General features: G+C 47.0%; 1 protein-coding gene across 1 annotated transcript in view; it reads right to left on the reverse strand.

Annotated features, from left to right (window-relative positions):
* Window positions 1-9,667: 9,667 nt before the first annotated feature.
* The window catches only part of LOC139423046 (protein sprouty homolog 3-like), a 16,074-nt gene continuing 7,177 nt past the window's right edge, over window positions 9,668-18,564 (reverse strand). Inside the window, exon 2 of the mRNA XM_071174642.1 lies at window positions 9,668-11,292. Within this exon, the coding sequence (XP_071030743.1) occupies window positions 10,265-11,209 (945 nt within the window). The 5' untranslated portion in view covers window positions 11,210-11,292 and the 3' untranslated portion in view covers window positions 9,668-10,264. The remainder of the gene's footprint in view (window positions 11,293-18,564) is intronic.

The raw sequence follows: 18,564 nt of genomic DNA on the forward strand, positions 1-18,564 counted from the left end.
TCAGAAACTTTAAACATCCCACGGAGCACCATTAAATCCATTATTAAAAAATGGAAAGAATATGGAACCACAAAAAACCTGCCAAGAGAGGGCCGCCCACCAAACCTCAAGGACCAGGCAAGGAGGGCAACAAAGAGACCTAAGATACCCCGAAGGAGCTCCAAAGCTCCACGTGGTAGATGGGAGTATCTGTCCACAGGACCACTTTAAACCATACACTCCACAGAGCTGGGCTTTTTGGAAGAGTGGCCAGAAAAAAGCCATTGCATAAAGAAAAAAATAAGGAAACACGTTTGGTGTTCGCCAAAAGGCATGTGGGAGACTCCCCAAACATATGGAAGAAGGTTCTCTGGTCAGATGAGACTAAAATTGAGCTTTTTGGCCATCAAGGAAAATGCTATGTCTGGCGCAAACCCAACTCCTATCATCACCCCGAGAACACCATCCCCACAGTGAAGCATGGTGGTGGCAGCATCATGCTGTGAGAATGTTTTTCATCGGCAGGGACTGGAAAACTGGTCAGAATTGAAGGAATGATAAATGGCGCTAAATACAGGAAAATTCTTGAGGGGAACCTGTTTCAGTCTTCCAGAGATTTGAGACTGGGACGGAGGTTCACCTTCCAGCAGGACAATGACCCTAAGCATACTGCTAAAGCAACACTTGACTGGTTTAACGGGAAACATTTAAATGTCTTGGAATGGCCTAGTCAAAGCCCAGACCTCAATCCAATTGAGAATCTGCGGTATGACTTAAAGATAGCTGTACACCAGCGGAACCCATCCAACTTGAAGGAGCTGGAGCAGTTTTGTCTTGAAGATTGGGCAACAAACCCAGTGTTTAGAGGTGCCAAGCTTTTGAGACCTCAAGAGATGTGCAGCTGTAATTTCTGCAAAAGGTGGCTCTACAAAGTATTGACTTTGGGGGGTTGAATAGCTATGCACGCTCGAGTTCTGTTTTTCTGTCTTATTTCTTGTTTGTTTCACAATAAAAATATTTAGCATCTTCAAAGTGGTAGGCATGTTGTGTACATCAAATGATACAAACCTCACAAAAATCTATTTTAATTCCAGGTTGTAAGGCAACAAAATAGGATAAATGCCAAGGTGGGTGAATACTTTCACAAGCCACTGTAGACGATTTAAAGCAGCTTTGGTTTTATGTTCATAACTAAAACTGATAGCTATCTGCTTTGATGCGATGACAACCCACTGGAGAAAAATAACTGGTTGAATTAACATTGTTTCCATGTCATTTCAACCCAAAAAAATCAACATGGAACATCAATGTGGGAAAGTAATTGGATTTGTAAAAAGTAATCAACGTAAGGGAATTTTGTCCTTTTTTCACCCAACTTTTAACCTAAATCCAATGACAACTATCTCTGACAGTCTTATGTCAGAATTAGACATTCAGGGCATCCAGAGTGGCGCAGCGATCTAAGGCATTACTATATATCCGGGTTCATTCCACAACCGGGCCGTGTCCGGGAGTCCCATAAGACGGCACACAATTGGCCCAGCGTTGTCTGGGTTAGGGGAGGGTTTGGCCGGGGGGGCTTTACTTGGCTCATTGTGCCCAGGCAACTCTTTGTGGTGGGCTGGGTGCCTGCAGGCTGACCCCGGTCGCCAGTTGAATGGTGTTTCCTCCGACACATTGGTGAGGCTGGCTTCCAGTTTAAGATTGCAGGTTTTAAGGATCGCGGTTAGGCGGGTCATGTTTCAGAGGATGCATAACTCCATCTTTGCCTCTCCTGAGCCCGTTGGGGATTTGCAGCGATGAGACAAGATCAAAAGGGAAATAAAAATGATTTAGACGTTCAACCATGTTTCTCAAACTTCAAATTTCGATCAGACTTAAAACACAAAAAACAAAAGGTCACTGGTTCGAACTTGCAAACTTTTGTAATCAGAGGCAGATGCTTACCTTTGGAATCACAGACAGATGCTTACACCCATCCATAACACCCCCCCCCCAAAAAAACCTACTTGAAGGTAACAGCACTCATCGTTGCCCATTGTGGCCAGTTTCCACATCATCTCCTGACATCCTCAGACATGGATGAACGTCGAATACTGACTTGTATCACGGGTGACCTGGCTGTGTAAATCAAAACTAGAGGTTGAACTGACATCTGTGCACAGTGGGAATATGATCACCTGAAAATGAGCTAATTGCCAGGCTAGGGTAGATAGCTAAAGACATCCTCCGGAATGGAGATATAGAACAGCTAAGGTCATGAAGCAGAGCCAGAGTTCCTTCCTGCCTAGGTATTAGAGTGCATTGTTGCACCATATTTGCACCTTGAGTGGTTTTGCACGCCCATTACTGTTATTTGCCCTTATGATTCAGAGGCATATGAAAACACTGAAACTTCCTTTCTTGGGCAACGATGAACCAGCTAATTAATATTAGCCTACTACATCTAGATACATATTGAACTTCCGTCCTTTCAGGCCAAGTGCACAATGTAGGAATTTATGGTTGGATCAGAATCATTGTTATAATCATTGGCCAGTAGCCTACGGAGTATTAAGTAAAACCACAAATCCAAATCCCTATTCCAACCCATGGCTAATTTAGGAAAGGAATAACTTTAGCTAGTTATCCACTGGAGGACAACAACACAAATAGATGCAACAATTCACGTTTTTTCGGACAATTACGTTTTTCTTTTGACATTATTGGCGTGAAGGCAAATCCAAACTGGCTTCCCTTGATACTTTTTTGGGTGCGCCAGGACCATTCACAGCTCACTCAGTTTAGCTCGACGCTAATTGGCTATTCCTTAAAGAAAAGAATATCAAGGGACGCCAAATGCTTCACTTGCTATCGAATTCGATACAATGTCACACTCTTTTTGGCCAGACAGCATCAGATACATTGGCTACACATGCCATGTTAAGACAGAGCGGCGCTGTTTCGCTCGGATGCTTCTCCAGTGAGATACATTCAGCCACTTGCGAATTGAAGGAAAATTATGAAACACAAAGAGACGAAAGATTATTGTTTACGTTTTTTTCAATTTTTCTTGGAAGCCTGGCTTCCCTTGGCATCCATGAATACACACCTCTGGACCTCTGAGATACCATTCCCATTAATCTCCTCCTCCAGCTGTCTGCACTCACACACACACACATGCGCTGCACATGCACACCCGAACGCTCGCTCACACACACACACACACACACACACACACACACACACACACAGTCTCTTCTCTCTCTCTCTTCTCTCTCTTCTCAGTTCTCTGCCACAAACACATTTACTTCTCTTCCGTTTCTCAAACGTTTCTCAAATGCTATCATTTGGCATCCCAGTTAAAACAACACCTTTTCCCACTCTGCTCATCATTCCATCTCAATATGACTTTTCTGTTCCTACACAGCCTGTCTCCTCCGTTCCTTTCCATTAAATCAACTACCAAAGTTCTGAGAATTACCATAATTATTCATCCAAGTCATTATAATAATGATCATTACACTGATTTTACACTGGAATCTCCTCGCTGCAATGATCTATTATGTTCTGTATGTGTTATTTATCTAAAAACATTCTCCCTGTGATTCTACACACAAACACACACACACACACACACACACACACACACACACACACACACACACACACACACAAACACAGACACAGACACAGAGAGAGAGAGAGAGATGAGCATGTGAAAGGGAAGCTGAATCCTCTCCAGGGGTTGTGTCTCCTGATTACAGAAAGTACTGAATGAAATGAATAAGATAAACATCTGAGCTGCTGTAGAATATTTCCTGTGGATCTAATCACAGCACTGGCACAGAACAGAGGAGGGAGAGTTGGAGGGAGGGAGAACAGTTTAGAAAATCACCCATCTCTTCCACGCACACACAAGAGAGGGGGGAGGGATCCGCAGATGTGCAGCGACCTCTCTGCAGTTTAATCACCCCTCCCTTTCTCCCTCCTTTCTTCCCTCCATCCCTCAACCCCTCCCTCCCTGACACACATTCCACACACTCCAACTGCCAGCCACAGCAGAGAAGTCTATTCCTCCCCCCAAACACACACACACACACACACACAGAGAGAGAGAAGAGTCTGCAAAGCTTGTCCTGTCTGATTCCCATGATATCCAGGCTAATGGGGGTGCTGTGTTGAAGGGTCTGGTTAGCCACTATCACAGTTAGAGTACTGTCCAGTTATATGGTCATCTGCAGCAAAGAAATATATTTTTAAAAAGCTCAAAATCCGTATGAATGTTATCCAAATGCATTAGAATCTCTCATGGCTTCACGTTGAAAAATAATTAGTATCCAGTCATATTTAAAAAAAAAAAACAAAGTCTTTTTCAGGCCAGTACATACTAGCAACATGCATAACCACCAAAACAGACAAATTCAGGGCAGCGAAGACAAGCCAAGCCAAGGACAAATGGCCTTAAATCTGCAGTTTTATGTTGAGCCATAGCTGAATGGAACTCTTTACCAATCCATACTTCTCAGGCAAAAAGTAAATCCACCTTCAAGAAAAACATATGCGATAGACCATATGACTGGACAGGAAATAGAAAGCATCGACTGAATGTTAACTGTGTTTCCTGTCAGGTATTTTAATTGTCTGTATTATCTACTTGTTGAATGTTTGTGAACTCTTTTTTTTTTTTTTGTGATTTGTGATTTGTAGCTGTTTGTAATGTCTTGTTAATTGGTGTAGTACCCCAGAAAGATTAGCTAGCGTTACGGTATTAGCTAATGGGGATCCTAATAAAAATTACAAAAATTACACTGGGGCCCATCCTTCAGCCCAGCCTTCAGCCCATCCTTCAGCCCATCCTTCAGCCCCATTTCATTGCCTATTTGAGAAAATGATCCAGTGATTCTGGTGTCTGGATGACTCCCATGTCTGAAGCACTTCTCAGGGACACTGAGGGGAAGAAGGTCTGGCATGGCCATGAGAACAATCCTGATTGAAGATGTGAATGAGAAAGATATGGTTTCGTCGCTTGGCAGTACTATTAGAGTGATTATTCCATTCAATTCAATTTCCTATACATTATTTGTACCCAGGGTGCAATTGAGCGGGTCTGAGAGTAAAAAATGCAGAAAACCAACAAGATACAACAATAATAGACTACTTTTACTCAATACATACTTTACAATAAGTGAATGGGCCTGAATGAACAGACATCAATTAAAGGGATAGTATACCTTTTTTATTTTATTATAAACAATATTGTATACATAAAGAAGTGCTGTCACAACAGATACAGATAGTGTGTATGTCCATCCTAGAAGCTCCATCCACATGCCAGGTTCAGGAGTGACAGACAGGGTTTCTCTCCAACACACACATAAGGCTGAGCTATGGTCAACTGCCTGCTCTCCTCTAATAACCTGTTAGATAGTTGCTAACTGCTAACTGCACGCACGCACACGCACACACACACACACACACATACACTGGTTGAGTCTTCTAAGTAAACATAGGCAGTGAATGTTCTGTTTGGGCTCCAGAAATGCATTCTTTGTGTCTGACAGCTGTATGGAGATTTGACAGACAGGTGCTTTTGTTCCTCTGTGGCTTTGAGACTGACTCCCTGGGCATCCAGGACAGTGCCTGTATAGAAACAACAAGGGCCACATAGAAGATGCACAATGCAGCCGGGGTAGGGGGTCGGGCAGGGAGCAGAACGCCCCTGACCCCTAACGCCTACTCCTTTAACACAGAGGTCAAAGGTTAAGGATGGAAGTAGCATCACTCATGAGCTTGTCTCCTTACTGGCAGAGCAGAAGAGGAGAGGATGACAGATCACAGGGGAAGCTGGTCTGAGGTTGTAGGCTATAAGGTTGTGGAAGTACAGCCATAGGAGAGAATGAAGGATGTTATCAGATGAAGGTACATGTTTCATGACGCGATCTTATATTTGAGAATTGTCTATTGTGTGCTTTGGTGTAATTGTGTGTGATATGCATGTTGGTTTCATGATATGCATGAGTGAGTGAGTGATATGCATGAGTGAGTGAGTGAGTGAGTGAGTGAGTGAGTGAGTGAGTGAGTGAGTGAGCGAGTGAGTGAGTGAGCGAGTGCGCGGCTCCAGGGAAAGGCAGGCAGGTGGGAGACACTAAGGTCTGCTTTAATGCATTTCTATTTGTCATGATGAGCAGAAAGGAAGTGTTTTTCTCAAGTGCATGCATACTACTAACACACACAAGTATTCACTCCTATAAGAAGCCATTAGTGTGAGCTGGCCTTGATGACTTATTTATGGGGCCAACAGAGTGACGTGAGGGAGTGAAGAACCACAGACAAAGACCTGCTCCCCTTGACCATACAGTTTGGTCCATACAGCACACACACAAACACGCACACGCACACTCCTGCATGGCAAATTGGTCGGTTGAGGAAAGGCCTCAAGTATTTTGAACTAACAGGATATGGATATGATTACTACTCTGTTCATCTACCCTGACAGTCTACAAGGGTTAACACAGTGTGAGCATCTAACACACACACACACACACGCACACACACACACGCATACACACACACACACACACACCAAAGAAGAGGCAGCGAAATGCAGGCCGTTTGGAAACACCTTTTATTGGTTATCTTTAGCCATGAGGGCTGCAGCCGCCACACCACTCCAAGAGAAACCAAACCAAAAAGCCAACAACAGTCATCATCATCCTCGCCACATCCACCGTTAAATAAATACTTTTCTCTCATCGCAACCGTTAAATAAATATCTGTGACGCATCTGTAATATCAGCAACGGAAAAGAAATATGTGTGAAATGTATATTTAATATATATATAATATATTCATTTTGATAAATTTCTATGTGTCCATATATTCTCCTTAAATTCTTCTACAACATACAAGATGCCAATTGTACCAAAGCAATATTTACTAATACGACATGGGGAAGTTTAGTGGTTAACCTGTAGCCTGCATACAGCACCCTGGAGGGTTAGTTGTTATTCTGTAGAAATGCATGTACTGTACAGTACAGTACCTACACACTGAGCCCTTCCACTCAACATCTGACCACCTGGGAGAGCTCTACACGGGCTGGACTGTGGAGGAGAGACCATTGACCTGGGCCTTGCACAGTGGCCGTCAAGTGTGTGCGTGAGTGTGTATTTGTGTGTGTCTGAATGTGTGCGTGTGAAATGAATCACAGAGGAGATAGTGAAGTGGAGGTACAAATAACAGGTTTGGCCGATGGTCAGTGAGCTTCTCCTCCACAGTGAAAAACCTCTAAAACGGTTAGAAGTATTGACCAAGTCTGTGACTCAAAGTAAATGTTCAATATAATAGAAAATAATAATAGAAACAGTGATCATAATAAAAGGGAACAAAACAAGGAATAAACATACACACATGTATAGGATAACAGTCAGTATGTACATACAAAAATATAGCAAAGCAACTTTAACAACTCGGATGAGTGTGTATGTGTGTAGGTGAATAAACGCACAGACACACATTACATACAGTAAAGCACACACACACACACACACACACACACACACAGACATGCTTGACATGGCGTGTTACTTTTCAAATCCCGGTTTTGGATATCAGTGCACAAGACAACCAGACCTCCCAGACTCAGTCCCTCCCTTTCCCTTTATCCCTCCATCCCTCCCCACCTGTTCTTCACCTCCCCATGTTGCTTTGTTATGACCTCACTCCCACAGGTTAACATCAGTCTTCCTAACCTCCAGCCCCCTGTCCCCAATCTCCTCTGTCCCTTCCTTTTCTCCTTCCTCCACTTCCACAGATCTCTCACACTCTCTCTTTTCCTCCGTTTCACCTTCCACACACCTCCCTCCACCCCTCCCTCTTTCCCCATTAGAAGCTAATTGCCTCCTGATCAACTCAGAGGAGGAGGACTGGAACCTGTTAGTTCATTAAGTGGGTGGGTATGTGACCAGGGGTCGGTGGGTGGGCCTGCCTGGGGTTTATCAAACTGGCCAAGGGAATCTGTCAAGAAGAGAAAAGCCCTGTCAAGGTATATAATGTCTGTCGTTGCAAAATGCCTTGTGTTGTGGACGAAGTGGTAAGGATGGAGGACAGATCTGTAAAGAAAGTGATATTTCTTATCTGGCTTCCTGTCCTCACTCCTGTGAAGTCCCTCTGTATTTTGGACTGTGGAGAAGCTCTGTCTCTTTGGTCCCTCTGCACGGTGGACAGCAGCAGTCCAGATGGAGGGGGGAATAGAGGAGGGGGAGGAAAGAATGGCTCAGGGGAGGCTTGGGGAGGGTTACTGAGGGAGGCTGGGGGATGGGTAGACTAGAGGCGGAGGGGTGAGGCGGGGGGGATGAAGGCGGTGAGGGGTCGGGGAAGGCTGGCGTCAGCCTGCCGTGGAGAAGAAACCTGACCAGACTCTGGGTCCTCTGAAGCAGCTGTGCTAAAAATAAAATAGGAGGCTTCTGCTGACAGCAAACAGGAAGGGGACATGTGCACCCACACACACACACACACACACACACACACACACACACACACACACACACACACACACACACACACACACACACACACACTGTACATACACAGGCAAGACCACACACTAACATACACAGACCCACATACACACTTACACGTAACCATTAGTGTACATACCCAAACATGCGCGTGCATGCACACACACACGTATACACAGACACACATGCCTACACACACTACCTGGTCATAACAGAGCCCCCCCCTGTTCATATGACAGACAGCTGGGGAACACTACAGATGATCCACCTCTATATCTCATAGTGCCTTCCATATCAAATGTGCTTAATCACTTTAGATTCCCCTGGTGCATCATGGTCCGTTTTTGGTGTGTCAAACAGTAATACATTTTTCAAATTCAGAGTTTTGTTCCACCATTAGGAAAGGGTCTTTACATCAGCCTCACACAAAATGTCAGCCATGGCTGCTCAATGACACATCTTGTATGTCCATTCAGTTGGTCGGCTCCAGGATGCCTCTTCAGAGCGACAGGGAGGGAGGGAGGGGATGGAAGGAGGCACACCCTGTAGACTCCCTGTAGACCACCCAGTCTCTGTCTATCTCATGCCTGGAATATACATTTGCCAGAGACTCCTTTTATTAATGGCTGTGTTGGGATTTGTTCTAGTAGCTTACTCACTGTACTCAGAGTCACACATGGTCCGCTCTCTCTGTCTCTCTCTCTACCTCACTGAGGAGGAAGTCCAATAAATAATAAATAGGTCAAGTCTAACAGAGCAAACCCCCGTCCATCACATAGCACAGTGAGGAACCCCAGTCCATCACATAGCACAGTGAGGAACCCCAGTCCATCACACAGCACAGTGAGGAACCCCTGTCCATCACATAGCACAGTGAGGAACCCCAGTCCATCACATAGCACAATGAGGAACCCCAGTCCATCACATAGCACAGTGAGGAACCCCAGTCCATCACATAGCACAGTGAGGAACCCCAGTCCATCACATAGCACAGTGAGGAACCCCAGTCCATCACATAGCACAGTGAGGAACCCCAGTCCATCACACAGCACAGTAAGGAACCCCAGTCCATCACATAGCACAGTGAGGAACCCCAGTCCATCACATAGCACAGTGAGGAACCCCAGTCCATCACACAGCACAGTGAGGAACCCCAGTCCATCACACAGCACAGTGAGGAACCCCAGTCCATCACACAGCACAATGAGGAACCCCAGTCCATCACATAGCACAGTGAGGAACCCCAGTCCATCACATAGCACAGTGAGGAACCCCAGTCCATCACATAGCACAGTGAGGAACCCCAGTCCATCACACAGCACAGTGAGGAACCCCAGTCCATCACACAGCACAGTGAGGAACCCCAGTCCATCATACAGCACAGTGAGGAACCCCAGTCCATCCCACCGAGCAGAGCCACAGTATGTACGCTATGCTGGCCCACAAAGTAAGAGGAAGGTAGAGGCAGTATGCCCACACAGTAACACAGTAAGGTTAAGATTGGCAGTCAGTTCAGCAAAAAGCATCAGGCGGTTTTCAGGTTTCGGCTCAAGTCTCCACATGTACAGTACAGTACAGTTACAGTGAAGTACAGTAAAGCTTTTGGTCATTTCTCCTCAGGCAGGAGGAGAAGTATGGAAGGTACGTAAGGTGAAAGGTCACGGTAGGTAGGTCACGGATGGAGGGGTTGATGGCATTGTCATGGCAACAGTGTTTGTTGCCATGGTAATGTTGTCACTGAGACTGCGTTGTCTAGGCGATGGCTGACTCCCGCTGCAGCCCTGTCATACAGGCTTTTCCAGGGACTTGCTGCAGAAGGGGGTGTGCTCAGGGTTGGGGTTGGAGGTGGAGATCTTACGGCACACGGTGTTGGTGTTGCTGCAGCGGCAGCCGGGGCGGGTGGCTCGGTCGTGGGCCCGCTGGCACAGGGCGAGGCACAGCCTGGCAGGTGGGTAGCAGCAGAGACAGGGCAGGCACAGCGCCAGAAGGCCCATGGTGCCCCAGCGGGTGCAGGCGTGGGCGGATGTGCAGGCGCAGGGCCGGTCAGCACAGTTGTCCTCGTCATCCTGAGTGGAGCAGTGGTAGAACAGGCCCTTAACGCAGCACAGACAGGTGCCATACTCCACAGCACTCTCAGCAGAGCAAAGGCAGCGCTGCCCACAGGCCCAGCAGGACGGCAGGCTTCGCGGAGCGCAGCACTCCTGACACTTACACCTCCCACAGAGCTCACAGATAAACAGGTGCAAGCCCAGGTCCACTCCCTCCACCAGGCCTTTACCCAGAGAAGCCTCAGGCTTGAGTTCTCCTTTAGGCTGGGAGCGCACCACCGAGGCCAGGCCAGAGTGGGAGGGCGTCAGGCCCACCAGGAGTCTCTGGTCGGAGGCAGCGCTGATCCGGGACATGGCTGAACTGGTAGTACTGGAGCGACTTAGATGGGCAAGGTGGGCGTGTTGCTGCTGGCTCTGGCTCCGGGGGAGAGGGTACCCCTGAGAGTAACCATGAGAGTAACCTTGAGGAGGGTATCCGTGGGTGATGGGGTAGCGGTCATCGTGGGCGTAGAAGAAGCCGGACTGGGAGGCATGGTCCAGGGTCACGGGGCGCTCCACGTAGTCGTTGTTGGCGCGGATGGAGCGGATCTGGTCCAGAGAGAGGACAGGCACCTGCTGGAGGTCCAGCCCATCAACGTCCATCCTGACTGGTGGAGGGCCATGACCCGGGAGAGGGTCCATCCTGGTCCTGGGAGAAGGAGCACCAGGGAGGGGGTCGGGACTGGGGCGGGGGGCTCGCACCTCTCACGGCACATCAGAAAGACCTGGAATAGAAGAAGAGGGGCATTTTAGAACATTGTTACATTTTATCTCACAACAAATGAAAAAAACATAGACTTCTTTACCCCTTAAAGACAACACATGAACCAGCTCATTACTCTTTATAACCTTCTCTTTACCACCCACAACACATGAACCAGCTCATTACTCTTTATTACCTTCTCTTTACCACCCACAACACATGAACCAGCTCATTACTCTTTATTACCTTCTCTTTACCACCCACAACACATGAACCAGCTCATTACTCTTTATAACCTTCTCTTTACCACCCACAACACATGAACCAGCTCATTACTCTTTATAACCTTCTCTTTACCACCCACAACACATGAACCAGCTCATTACTCTTTATAACCTTCTCTTTACCACCCACAACACATGAACCAGCTCATTACTCTTTATTACCTTCTCTTTACCACCCACAACACATGAACCAGCTCATTACTCTTTATAACCTTCTCTTTACCACCCACAACACATGAACCAGCTCATTACTCTTTATTACCTTCTCTTTACCACCCACAACACATGAACCAGCTCATTACTCTTTATAACCTTCTCTTTACCACCCACAACACATGAACCAGCTCATTACTCTTTATTACCTTCTCTTTACCACCCACAACACATGAACCAGCTCATTACTCTTTATAACCTTCTCTTTACCACCCACAACACATGAACCAGCTCATTACTCTTTATAACCTTCTCTTTACCCCTTAAAGACAACACATGAACCAGCTCATTACTCTTTATAACCTTCTCTTTACCACCCACAACACATGAACCAGCTCATTACTCTTTATAACCTTCTCTTTACCACCCACAACACATGAACCAGCTCATTACTCTTTATAACCTTCTCTTTACCACCCACAACACATGAACCAGCTCATTACTCTTTATTACCTTCTCTTTACCACCCACAACACATGAACCAGCTCATTACTCTTTATAACCTTCTCTTTACCCCTTAAAGACAACACATGAACCAGCTCATTACTCTTTATAACCTTCTCTTTACCACCCACAACACATGAACCAGCTCATTACTCTTTATTACCTTCTCTTTACCACCCACAACACATGAACCAGCTCATTACTCTTTATTACCTTCTCTTTACCACCCACAACACATGAACCAGCTCATTACTCTTTATTACCTTCTCTTTACCACCCACAACACATGAACCAGCTCATTACTCTTTATAACCTTCTCTTTACCACCCACAACACATGAACCAGCTCATTACTCTTTATAACCTTCTCTTTACCACCCACAACACATGAACCAGCTCATTACTCTTTATTACCTTCTCTTTACCACCCACAACACATGAACCAGCTCATTACTCTTTATAACCTTCTCTTTACCACCCACAACACATGAACCAGCTCATTACTCTTTATTACCTTCTCTTTACCACCCACAACACATGAACCAGCTCATTACTCTTTATAACCTTCTCTTTACCACCCACAACACATGAACCAGCTCATTACTCTTTATTACCTTCTCTTTACCACCCACAACACATGAACCAGCTCATTACTCTTTATAACCTTCTCTTTACCACCCACAACACATGAACCAGCTCATTACTCTTTATAACCTTCTCTTTACCACCCACAACACATGAACCAGCTCATTACTCTTTATTACCTTCTCTTTACCACCCACAACACATGAACCAGCTCATTACTCTTTATAACCTTCTCTTTACCACCCACAACACATGAACCAGCTCATTACTCTTTATAACCTTCTCTTTACCACCCACAACACATGAACCAGCTCATTACTCTTTATAACCTTCTCTTTACCACCCACAACACATGAACCAGCTCATTACTCTTTATTACCTTCTCTTTACCACCCACAACACATCTGGGAAGCTGGAGATCAACATGAGCTACTTTCTAACATCCAGCCTCAATATTTCCCCTCCCTTGTTTGGTGGTGGACATACAATACAATGTACCTATACTGCAGTCAGGTAAACCTGCCCTGAGCACTGTGAAGGAGTTATATAAACTGGACATAAATAGTCCCAGTATCCACATCCAAATGATTATCCACACCATCATGACCATTGAGATTGTCCAGAGCTGAGCGTATGACTATTATTAGCCAGCCAGGACCAAATGGACAAAGCCATTAGCCTGGCCTGTAATTTAGCATCTGTTCACTTACACAGCTCTCTGGCGCGTACGCACACGCACACGCACGCACACACACACACACACACACACACACACACACACACACACACACACACACACACACACACACACACACACACACACACACACACACACACACACACACACACACACACACACACACACACACACACACACACACACACACACACACACACACACAGCTGCTGGCTGCTGGAGAAGATTAACATCAGATTCGCCCGTCTGACACACAGACAAACAGCAATGGATTGTGGGAAAACATTGCAGTGTGCTAGTTGCTAGGGGTGTCGATGAGGTCCTAGGTTGTCATGGTCCTTTTGTTTTGTTTCAGCCTTATCCTCCACAAACAGGAACAACGTGGATGTTGGAATGTAGATGGAAAACATTAGTATCCTGGAACTGACACACAAACATGTCCGCTTGTTTCATTACAGTGACATACTGTAGTAGGGAACATTTCTGCGTTGATAAAGTTTTTCCCTATTCAATTCTAATAATACTGATGTTGCACCTTCAAAAATAACCCCTGCAATATCTGTTATAACTACTACATCTAAGGACAACAGATTCAGCAGGATCTTCTGGTATGTGTTCAACAGGCTATTATTATGTGTGGAATTCAATACCCTAATATGCTGTATCTGGCCTTGGTTTTTAGGGCCTTTTTCTCCTCTCCTCCTCTCGCCGCACACTTGCCAAATGGCCTAAGGGGATAGTTCCCTTCCTTTCTCTGTGAGAGGCCATCCAGACCTTGTAGAGAGAGAGAGAGAGAGAGACAGAGAGAGAGACAGAGAGAGAGACAGAGAGAGAGAGACAGAGACAGAGACAGACAGAGAGAATGAGTGAGAGAGAGAGAGACAGAGAGAGAGAGAGAGAGAGAGAGAGAGAGACAGAGAAAGAGAGAGAGAGACAGAGACAGAGACAGAGACAGAGACAGAGACAATGAGTGGGTGAGGGAGAGAGAGAGAGAGAGAGAGAGAGAGAGAGAGAGAGAGCGCGAGAGAGAGAGAGAGAGAGAGAGAGAGAGAGAGAGAGAGAGAGAGAGAGAGAGAGAGTTAGGGGGAGGGAGATAGAGAGGGAGATAGAGAGTTAGGGGGAGGGAGATAGAGATAGAGGGGGGGGGGGGTAATCAGGCCAAATGGAGAAGCATTTTAAACAGACAGACAAATGAGAAGATTAGATGGAGGAGAAAGATTGGAGCATCAGGCAGACGAATGTAGGGACGGATGGAGGGATGGACAGAGGGACAGCAGACGTAGCCAGGAACGGAAATCCATAGTCAGGAACAGCAATTAGAGCTTGCAGAGTGTCTGCCCCCGGCCGGCAGCCTTCCGGGGAGCTGCCGGCAGAATTCCTGGCAGCGAGCAGGCAGGCGGATATGGATAAAAGGTATGATACCATCCAACCTCACGCAGACACACTATAAAAACACACAGATTACACATACACACGTTTTGAGACACTGAGAAAGACACACATTTACAGAGACTGAGACAGATGCACACAAAAGTGCAGAGCTACACACACGCACGCATACATCTACACACTCCCACAAACACAAACACATTGCCGCCCCAGTCTGCAGCCATAAAGTGAAGATAAGGCATCCCAGGTCAGAAATATATTTTTTAATTAGACAGAGAAGGAAAGAGAGTTCCTGGAGAGTAATCACATAAAATAGAGTGGCACCCATCCACTACACAGATATCAGACCATCCACTACACAGATATCAGACCATCCACTACACACCCATCAGACCATCCACTACACACCCATCAGACCATCCACTACACACCCATCAGACCATCCACTACACAGATAGCAGACCATCCACTACACAGATAGCAGACCATCCACTACACAGATATCAGACCATCCACTACACAGATATCAGACCATCCACAACACAGATATCAGACCATCCACAACACAGATATCAGACCATCCACTACACAGATATCAGACCATCCACTACACAGATATCAGACCATCCACTACACAGATATCAGACCATCCACTACACAGATATCAGACCATCCACTACACAGACACCAGACCATCCACTACACAGCTATCAGACCATCCACTACACAGACACCAGACCATCCACTACACAGATATCAGACCATCCACTACACAGATATCAGACCATCCACTACACAGATATCAGACCATCCACTACACAGATATCAGACCATCCACTACACAGATATCAGACCATCCACTACACAGACACCAGACCATCCACTACACAGCTATCAGACCATCCACTACACAGACACCAGACCATCCACTACACAGATATCAGACCATCCACTGCACAGATATCAGACCATCCACTACACAGATATCAGACCATCCACTACACAGATATCAGACCATCCACTACACAGATATCAGACCATCCACAACACAGCCATCAGACCATCCACTACACAGCTATCAGACCATCCACTACACAGCTATCAGACCATCCACTTAACAGCTATCAGACCATCCACTTAACACCCATCAGACCATCCACTACACACCCATCAGACCATCCACTACACACCCATCAGACCATCCACTACACACCCATCAGACCATCCACTACACACCCATCAGACCATCCACTACACACCCATCAGACCATCCACTACACACCCATCAGACCATCCACTACACACCCATCAGACCATCCACTACACAGCCATCAGACCATCCACTACACAGCCATAAGACCATCCACTACACACCCATCAGACCATCCACTTCACAGCTATCAGACCATCCACTACACACCTATCAGACCATCCACTACACACCCATCAGACCATCCACTACACAGCCATCAGACCATCCACAACACACCCATCAGACCATCCACTACACACCCATCAGACCATCCACTACACACCCATCAGACCATCCACTACACACCCATCAGACCATCCACTACACAGCTATCAGACCATCCACTACACAGCCATCAGACCATCCACTACACACCCATCAGACCATCCACTACACAGCTATCAGACCATCCACTACACACCCATCAGACCATCCACTACACAGCTATCAGACCATCTAATTGTTAAGAAAAGCCTGCTGCTTGGCTTTTTCCATGAGCTCATCCTGTAGAGTCGGCCAGGGCAGGGCATAAATGTGTGGCCAAGCCCTTCACCACTGAGACTCTCGTCCATCTCTGCAAAACCATGTAAACTGTTATTGGTCTCATCACAGATCCCGTACACCAGGTCAGAGGATAGAGTGCAGGCTTTTGCTCCAACCCTGCTCTAGTTCACCTGACTTTAGGGCTATTTAGGGTCCTGAGGAGCTAACGGGCTACATTCAGATGTATTATAGTAGGGCTGGAACCAAACCCTGCAGATGGGTAGCCCCGGAGGAAGGTTGGCATCCCTGTTGTAACTCTAGACTGACGAGCCCTGATGAACTAACAGATAATCTGCTTTATTTCCTCTTGGATACATAACTTAATCTGCTCTGATTTCTCTTAAGGAGCTGTCTGTCTGTTGATTTCTGTGGTGTACTGTATGAATAAACATACATTGATTTCTTCATTGCACAATAATCAACATTAATCAACAAAATAACTTCTCTAGATCTAGAAAGCAAATAGTCCTCAGATATGCTTTCTAAGAATGACAGCTGTGCAGAGTGGATACTGTTGACTCATTCATACTTAGTCAACGTTTACATGTTGCATTTACAGCAGCTTTAGAATTACTGCCTGTTCTTTCCCCCACTCAAGGGGTCGGAAGCCCTGTCTGTCCTTGAGGGAGCTGTTGCCTTGGTAACCACGTTTGGGAAGTCAACTCCCACTACCCAGAATCCTCCCCTCTCCCCCTCCACCTACCCACAGGTTTCCACCCCACCCTACACCTAGCCACCAGCTGCTCCTGCCCCACTCCTATCCCCCATTCATATCTCCAGGTACAGTGCTGGGGCAGGGTTGGGGTACAAGACTGGGGGTACAGGGCTGAGGTACAAGACTGGGGGTACAGGGCTGAGGTACAAGACTGTGGGTACAGGGCTGAGGTACAAGACTGGGGGTACAGGGCTGAGGTACAAGACTGGGGGTACAGGGCTGAGGTACAAGACTGTGGGTACAGGGCTGAGGTACAAGACTGTGGGTACAGGGCTGAGGTACAAGACTGGAAGTACAGGGCTGGGCTGGGGTACAAGACTGGAAGTACAGGGCTGGGCTGGGGTACAAGACTGGGGGTACAGGGCTGAGGTACAAGACTGTGGGTACAGGGCTGAGGTACAAGACTGGGGGTACATGGCTGAGGTATAAGACTGGGGGTACAGGGCTGGGGTACAAGACTGGAAGTACAGGGCTGAGGTACAAGAATGGGGGTACAGGGCTGGGCTGAGGTACAAGACTGGGGGTACAGGGCTGAGGTACAAGACTGTGGGTACAGGGCTGAGGTACAAGACTGGGGGTACAGGGCTGGGGTACAAGACTGGGGGTACAGGGCTGGGGTACAATACTGGAAGTACAGGGCTGGGGTACAAGACTGGAAGTACAGGGCTGAGGTACAAGACTGGGGGTACAGGGCTGAGGTACAAGACTGGGGGTACAGGGCTGAGGTACAAGACTGGGGGTACAGGGCTGGGGTAAAAGACTGGGGGTACAGGGCTGAGGTACAAGACTGAGGGTACAGGGCTGGGGTACAAGACTGGGGGTACAGGGCTGAGGTACAAGACTGGGGGTACAGGGCTGGGGTACAAGACTGGGGGTACAGGGCAGGGGTACTAGACAGGGGGTACAGGGCTGGGGTACAAGACTGGGGGTACAGGGCTGGGGTACAAGACTGGGGGTACAGGGCTGGGGCACAAGACTGGGGGTACAGGGGTGAGGTACAGGGCTGGGGTACAATACTGGGGGTACAGGGCTGAGGTACAAGACTGGGGGTACAGGGCTGGGGTACAAGACTGGGGGTACAGAGCTGAGGTACAAGACTGGGGGTACAGGGCTGGGGTACAAGACTAGGGGTACAGGGCTGAGGTACAAGACTGGGGCTACAGGGCTGGGGTA

Source organism: Oncorhynchus clarkii, chromosome 12, assembly GCF_045791955.1.
Source record: "Oncorhynchus clarkii lewisi isolate Uvic-CL-2024 chromosome 12, UVic_Ocla_1.0, whole genome shotgun sequence".
Classification (NCBI taxonomy): Eukaryota; Metazoa; Chordata; class Actinopteri; order Salmoniformes; family Salmonidae; genus Oncorhynchus; species Oncorhynchus clarkii.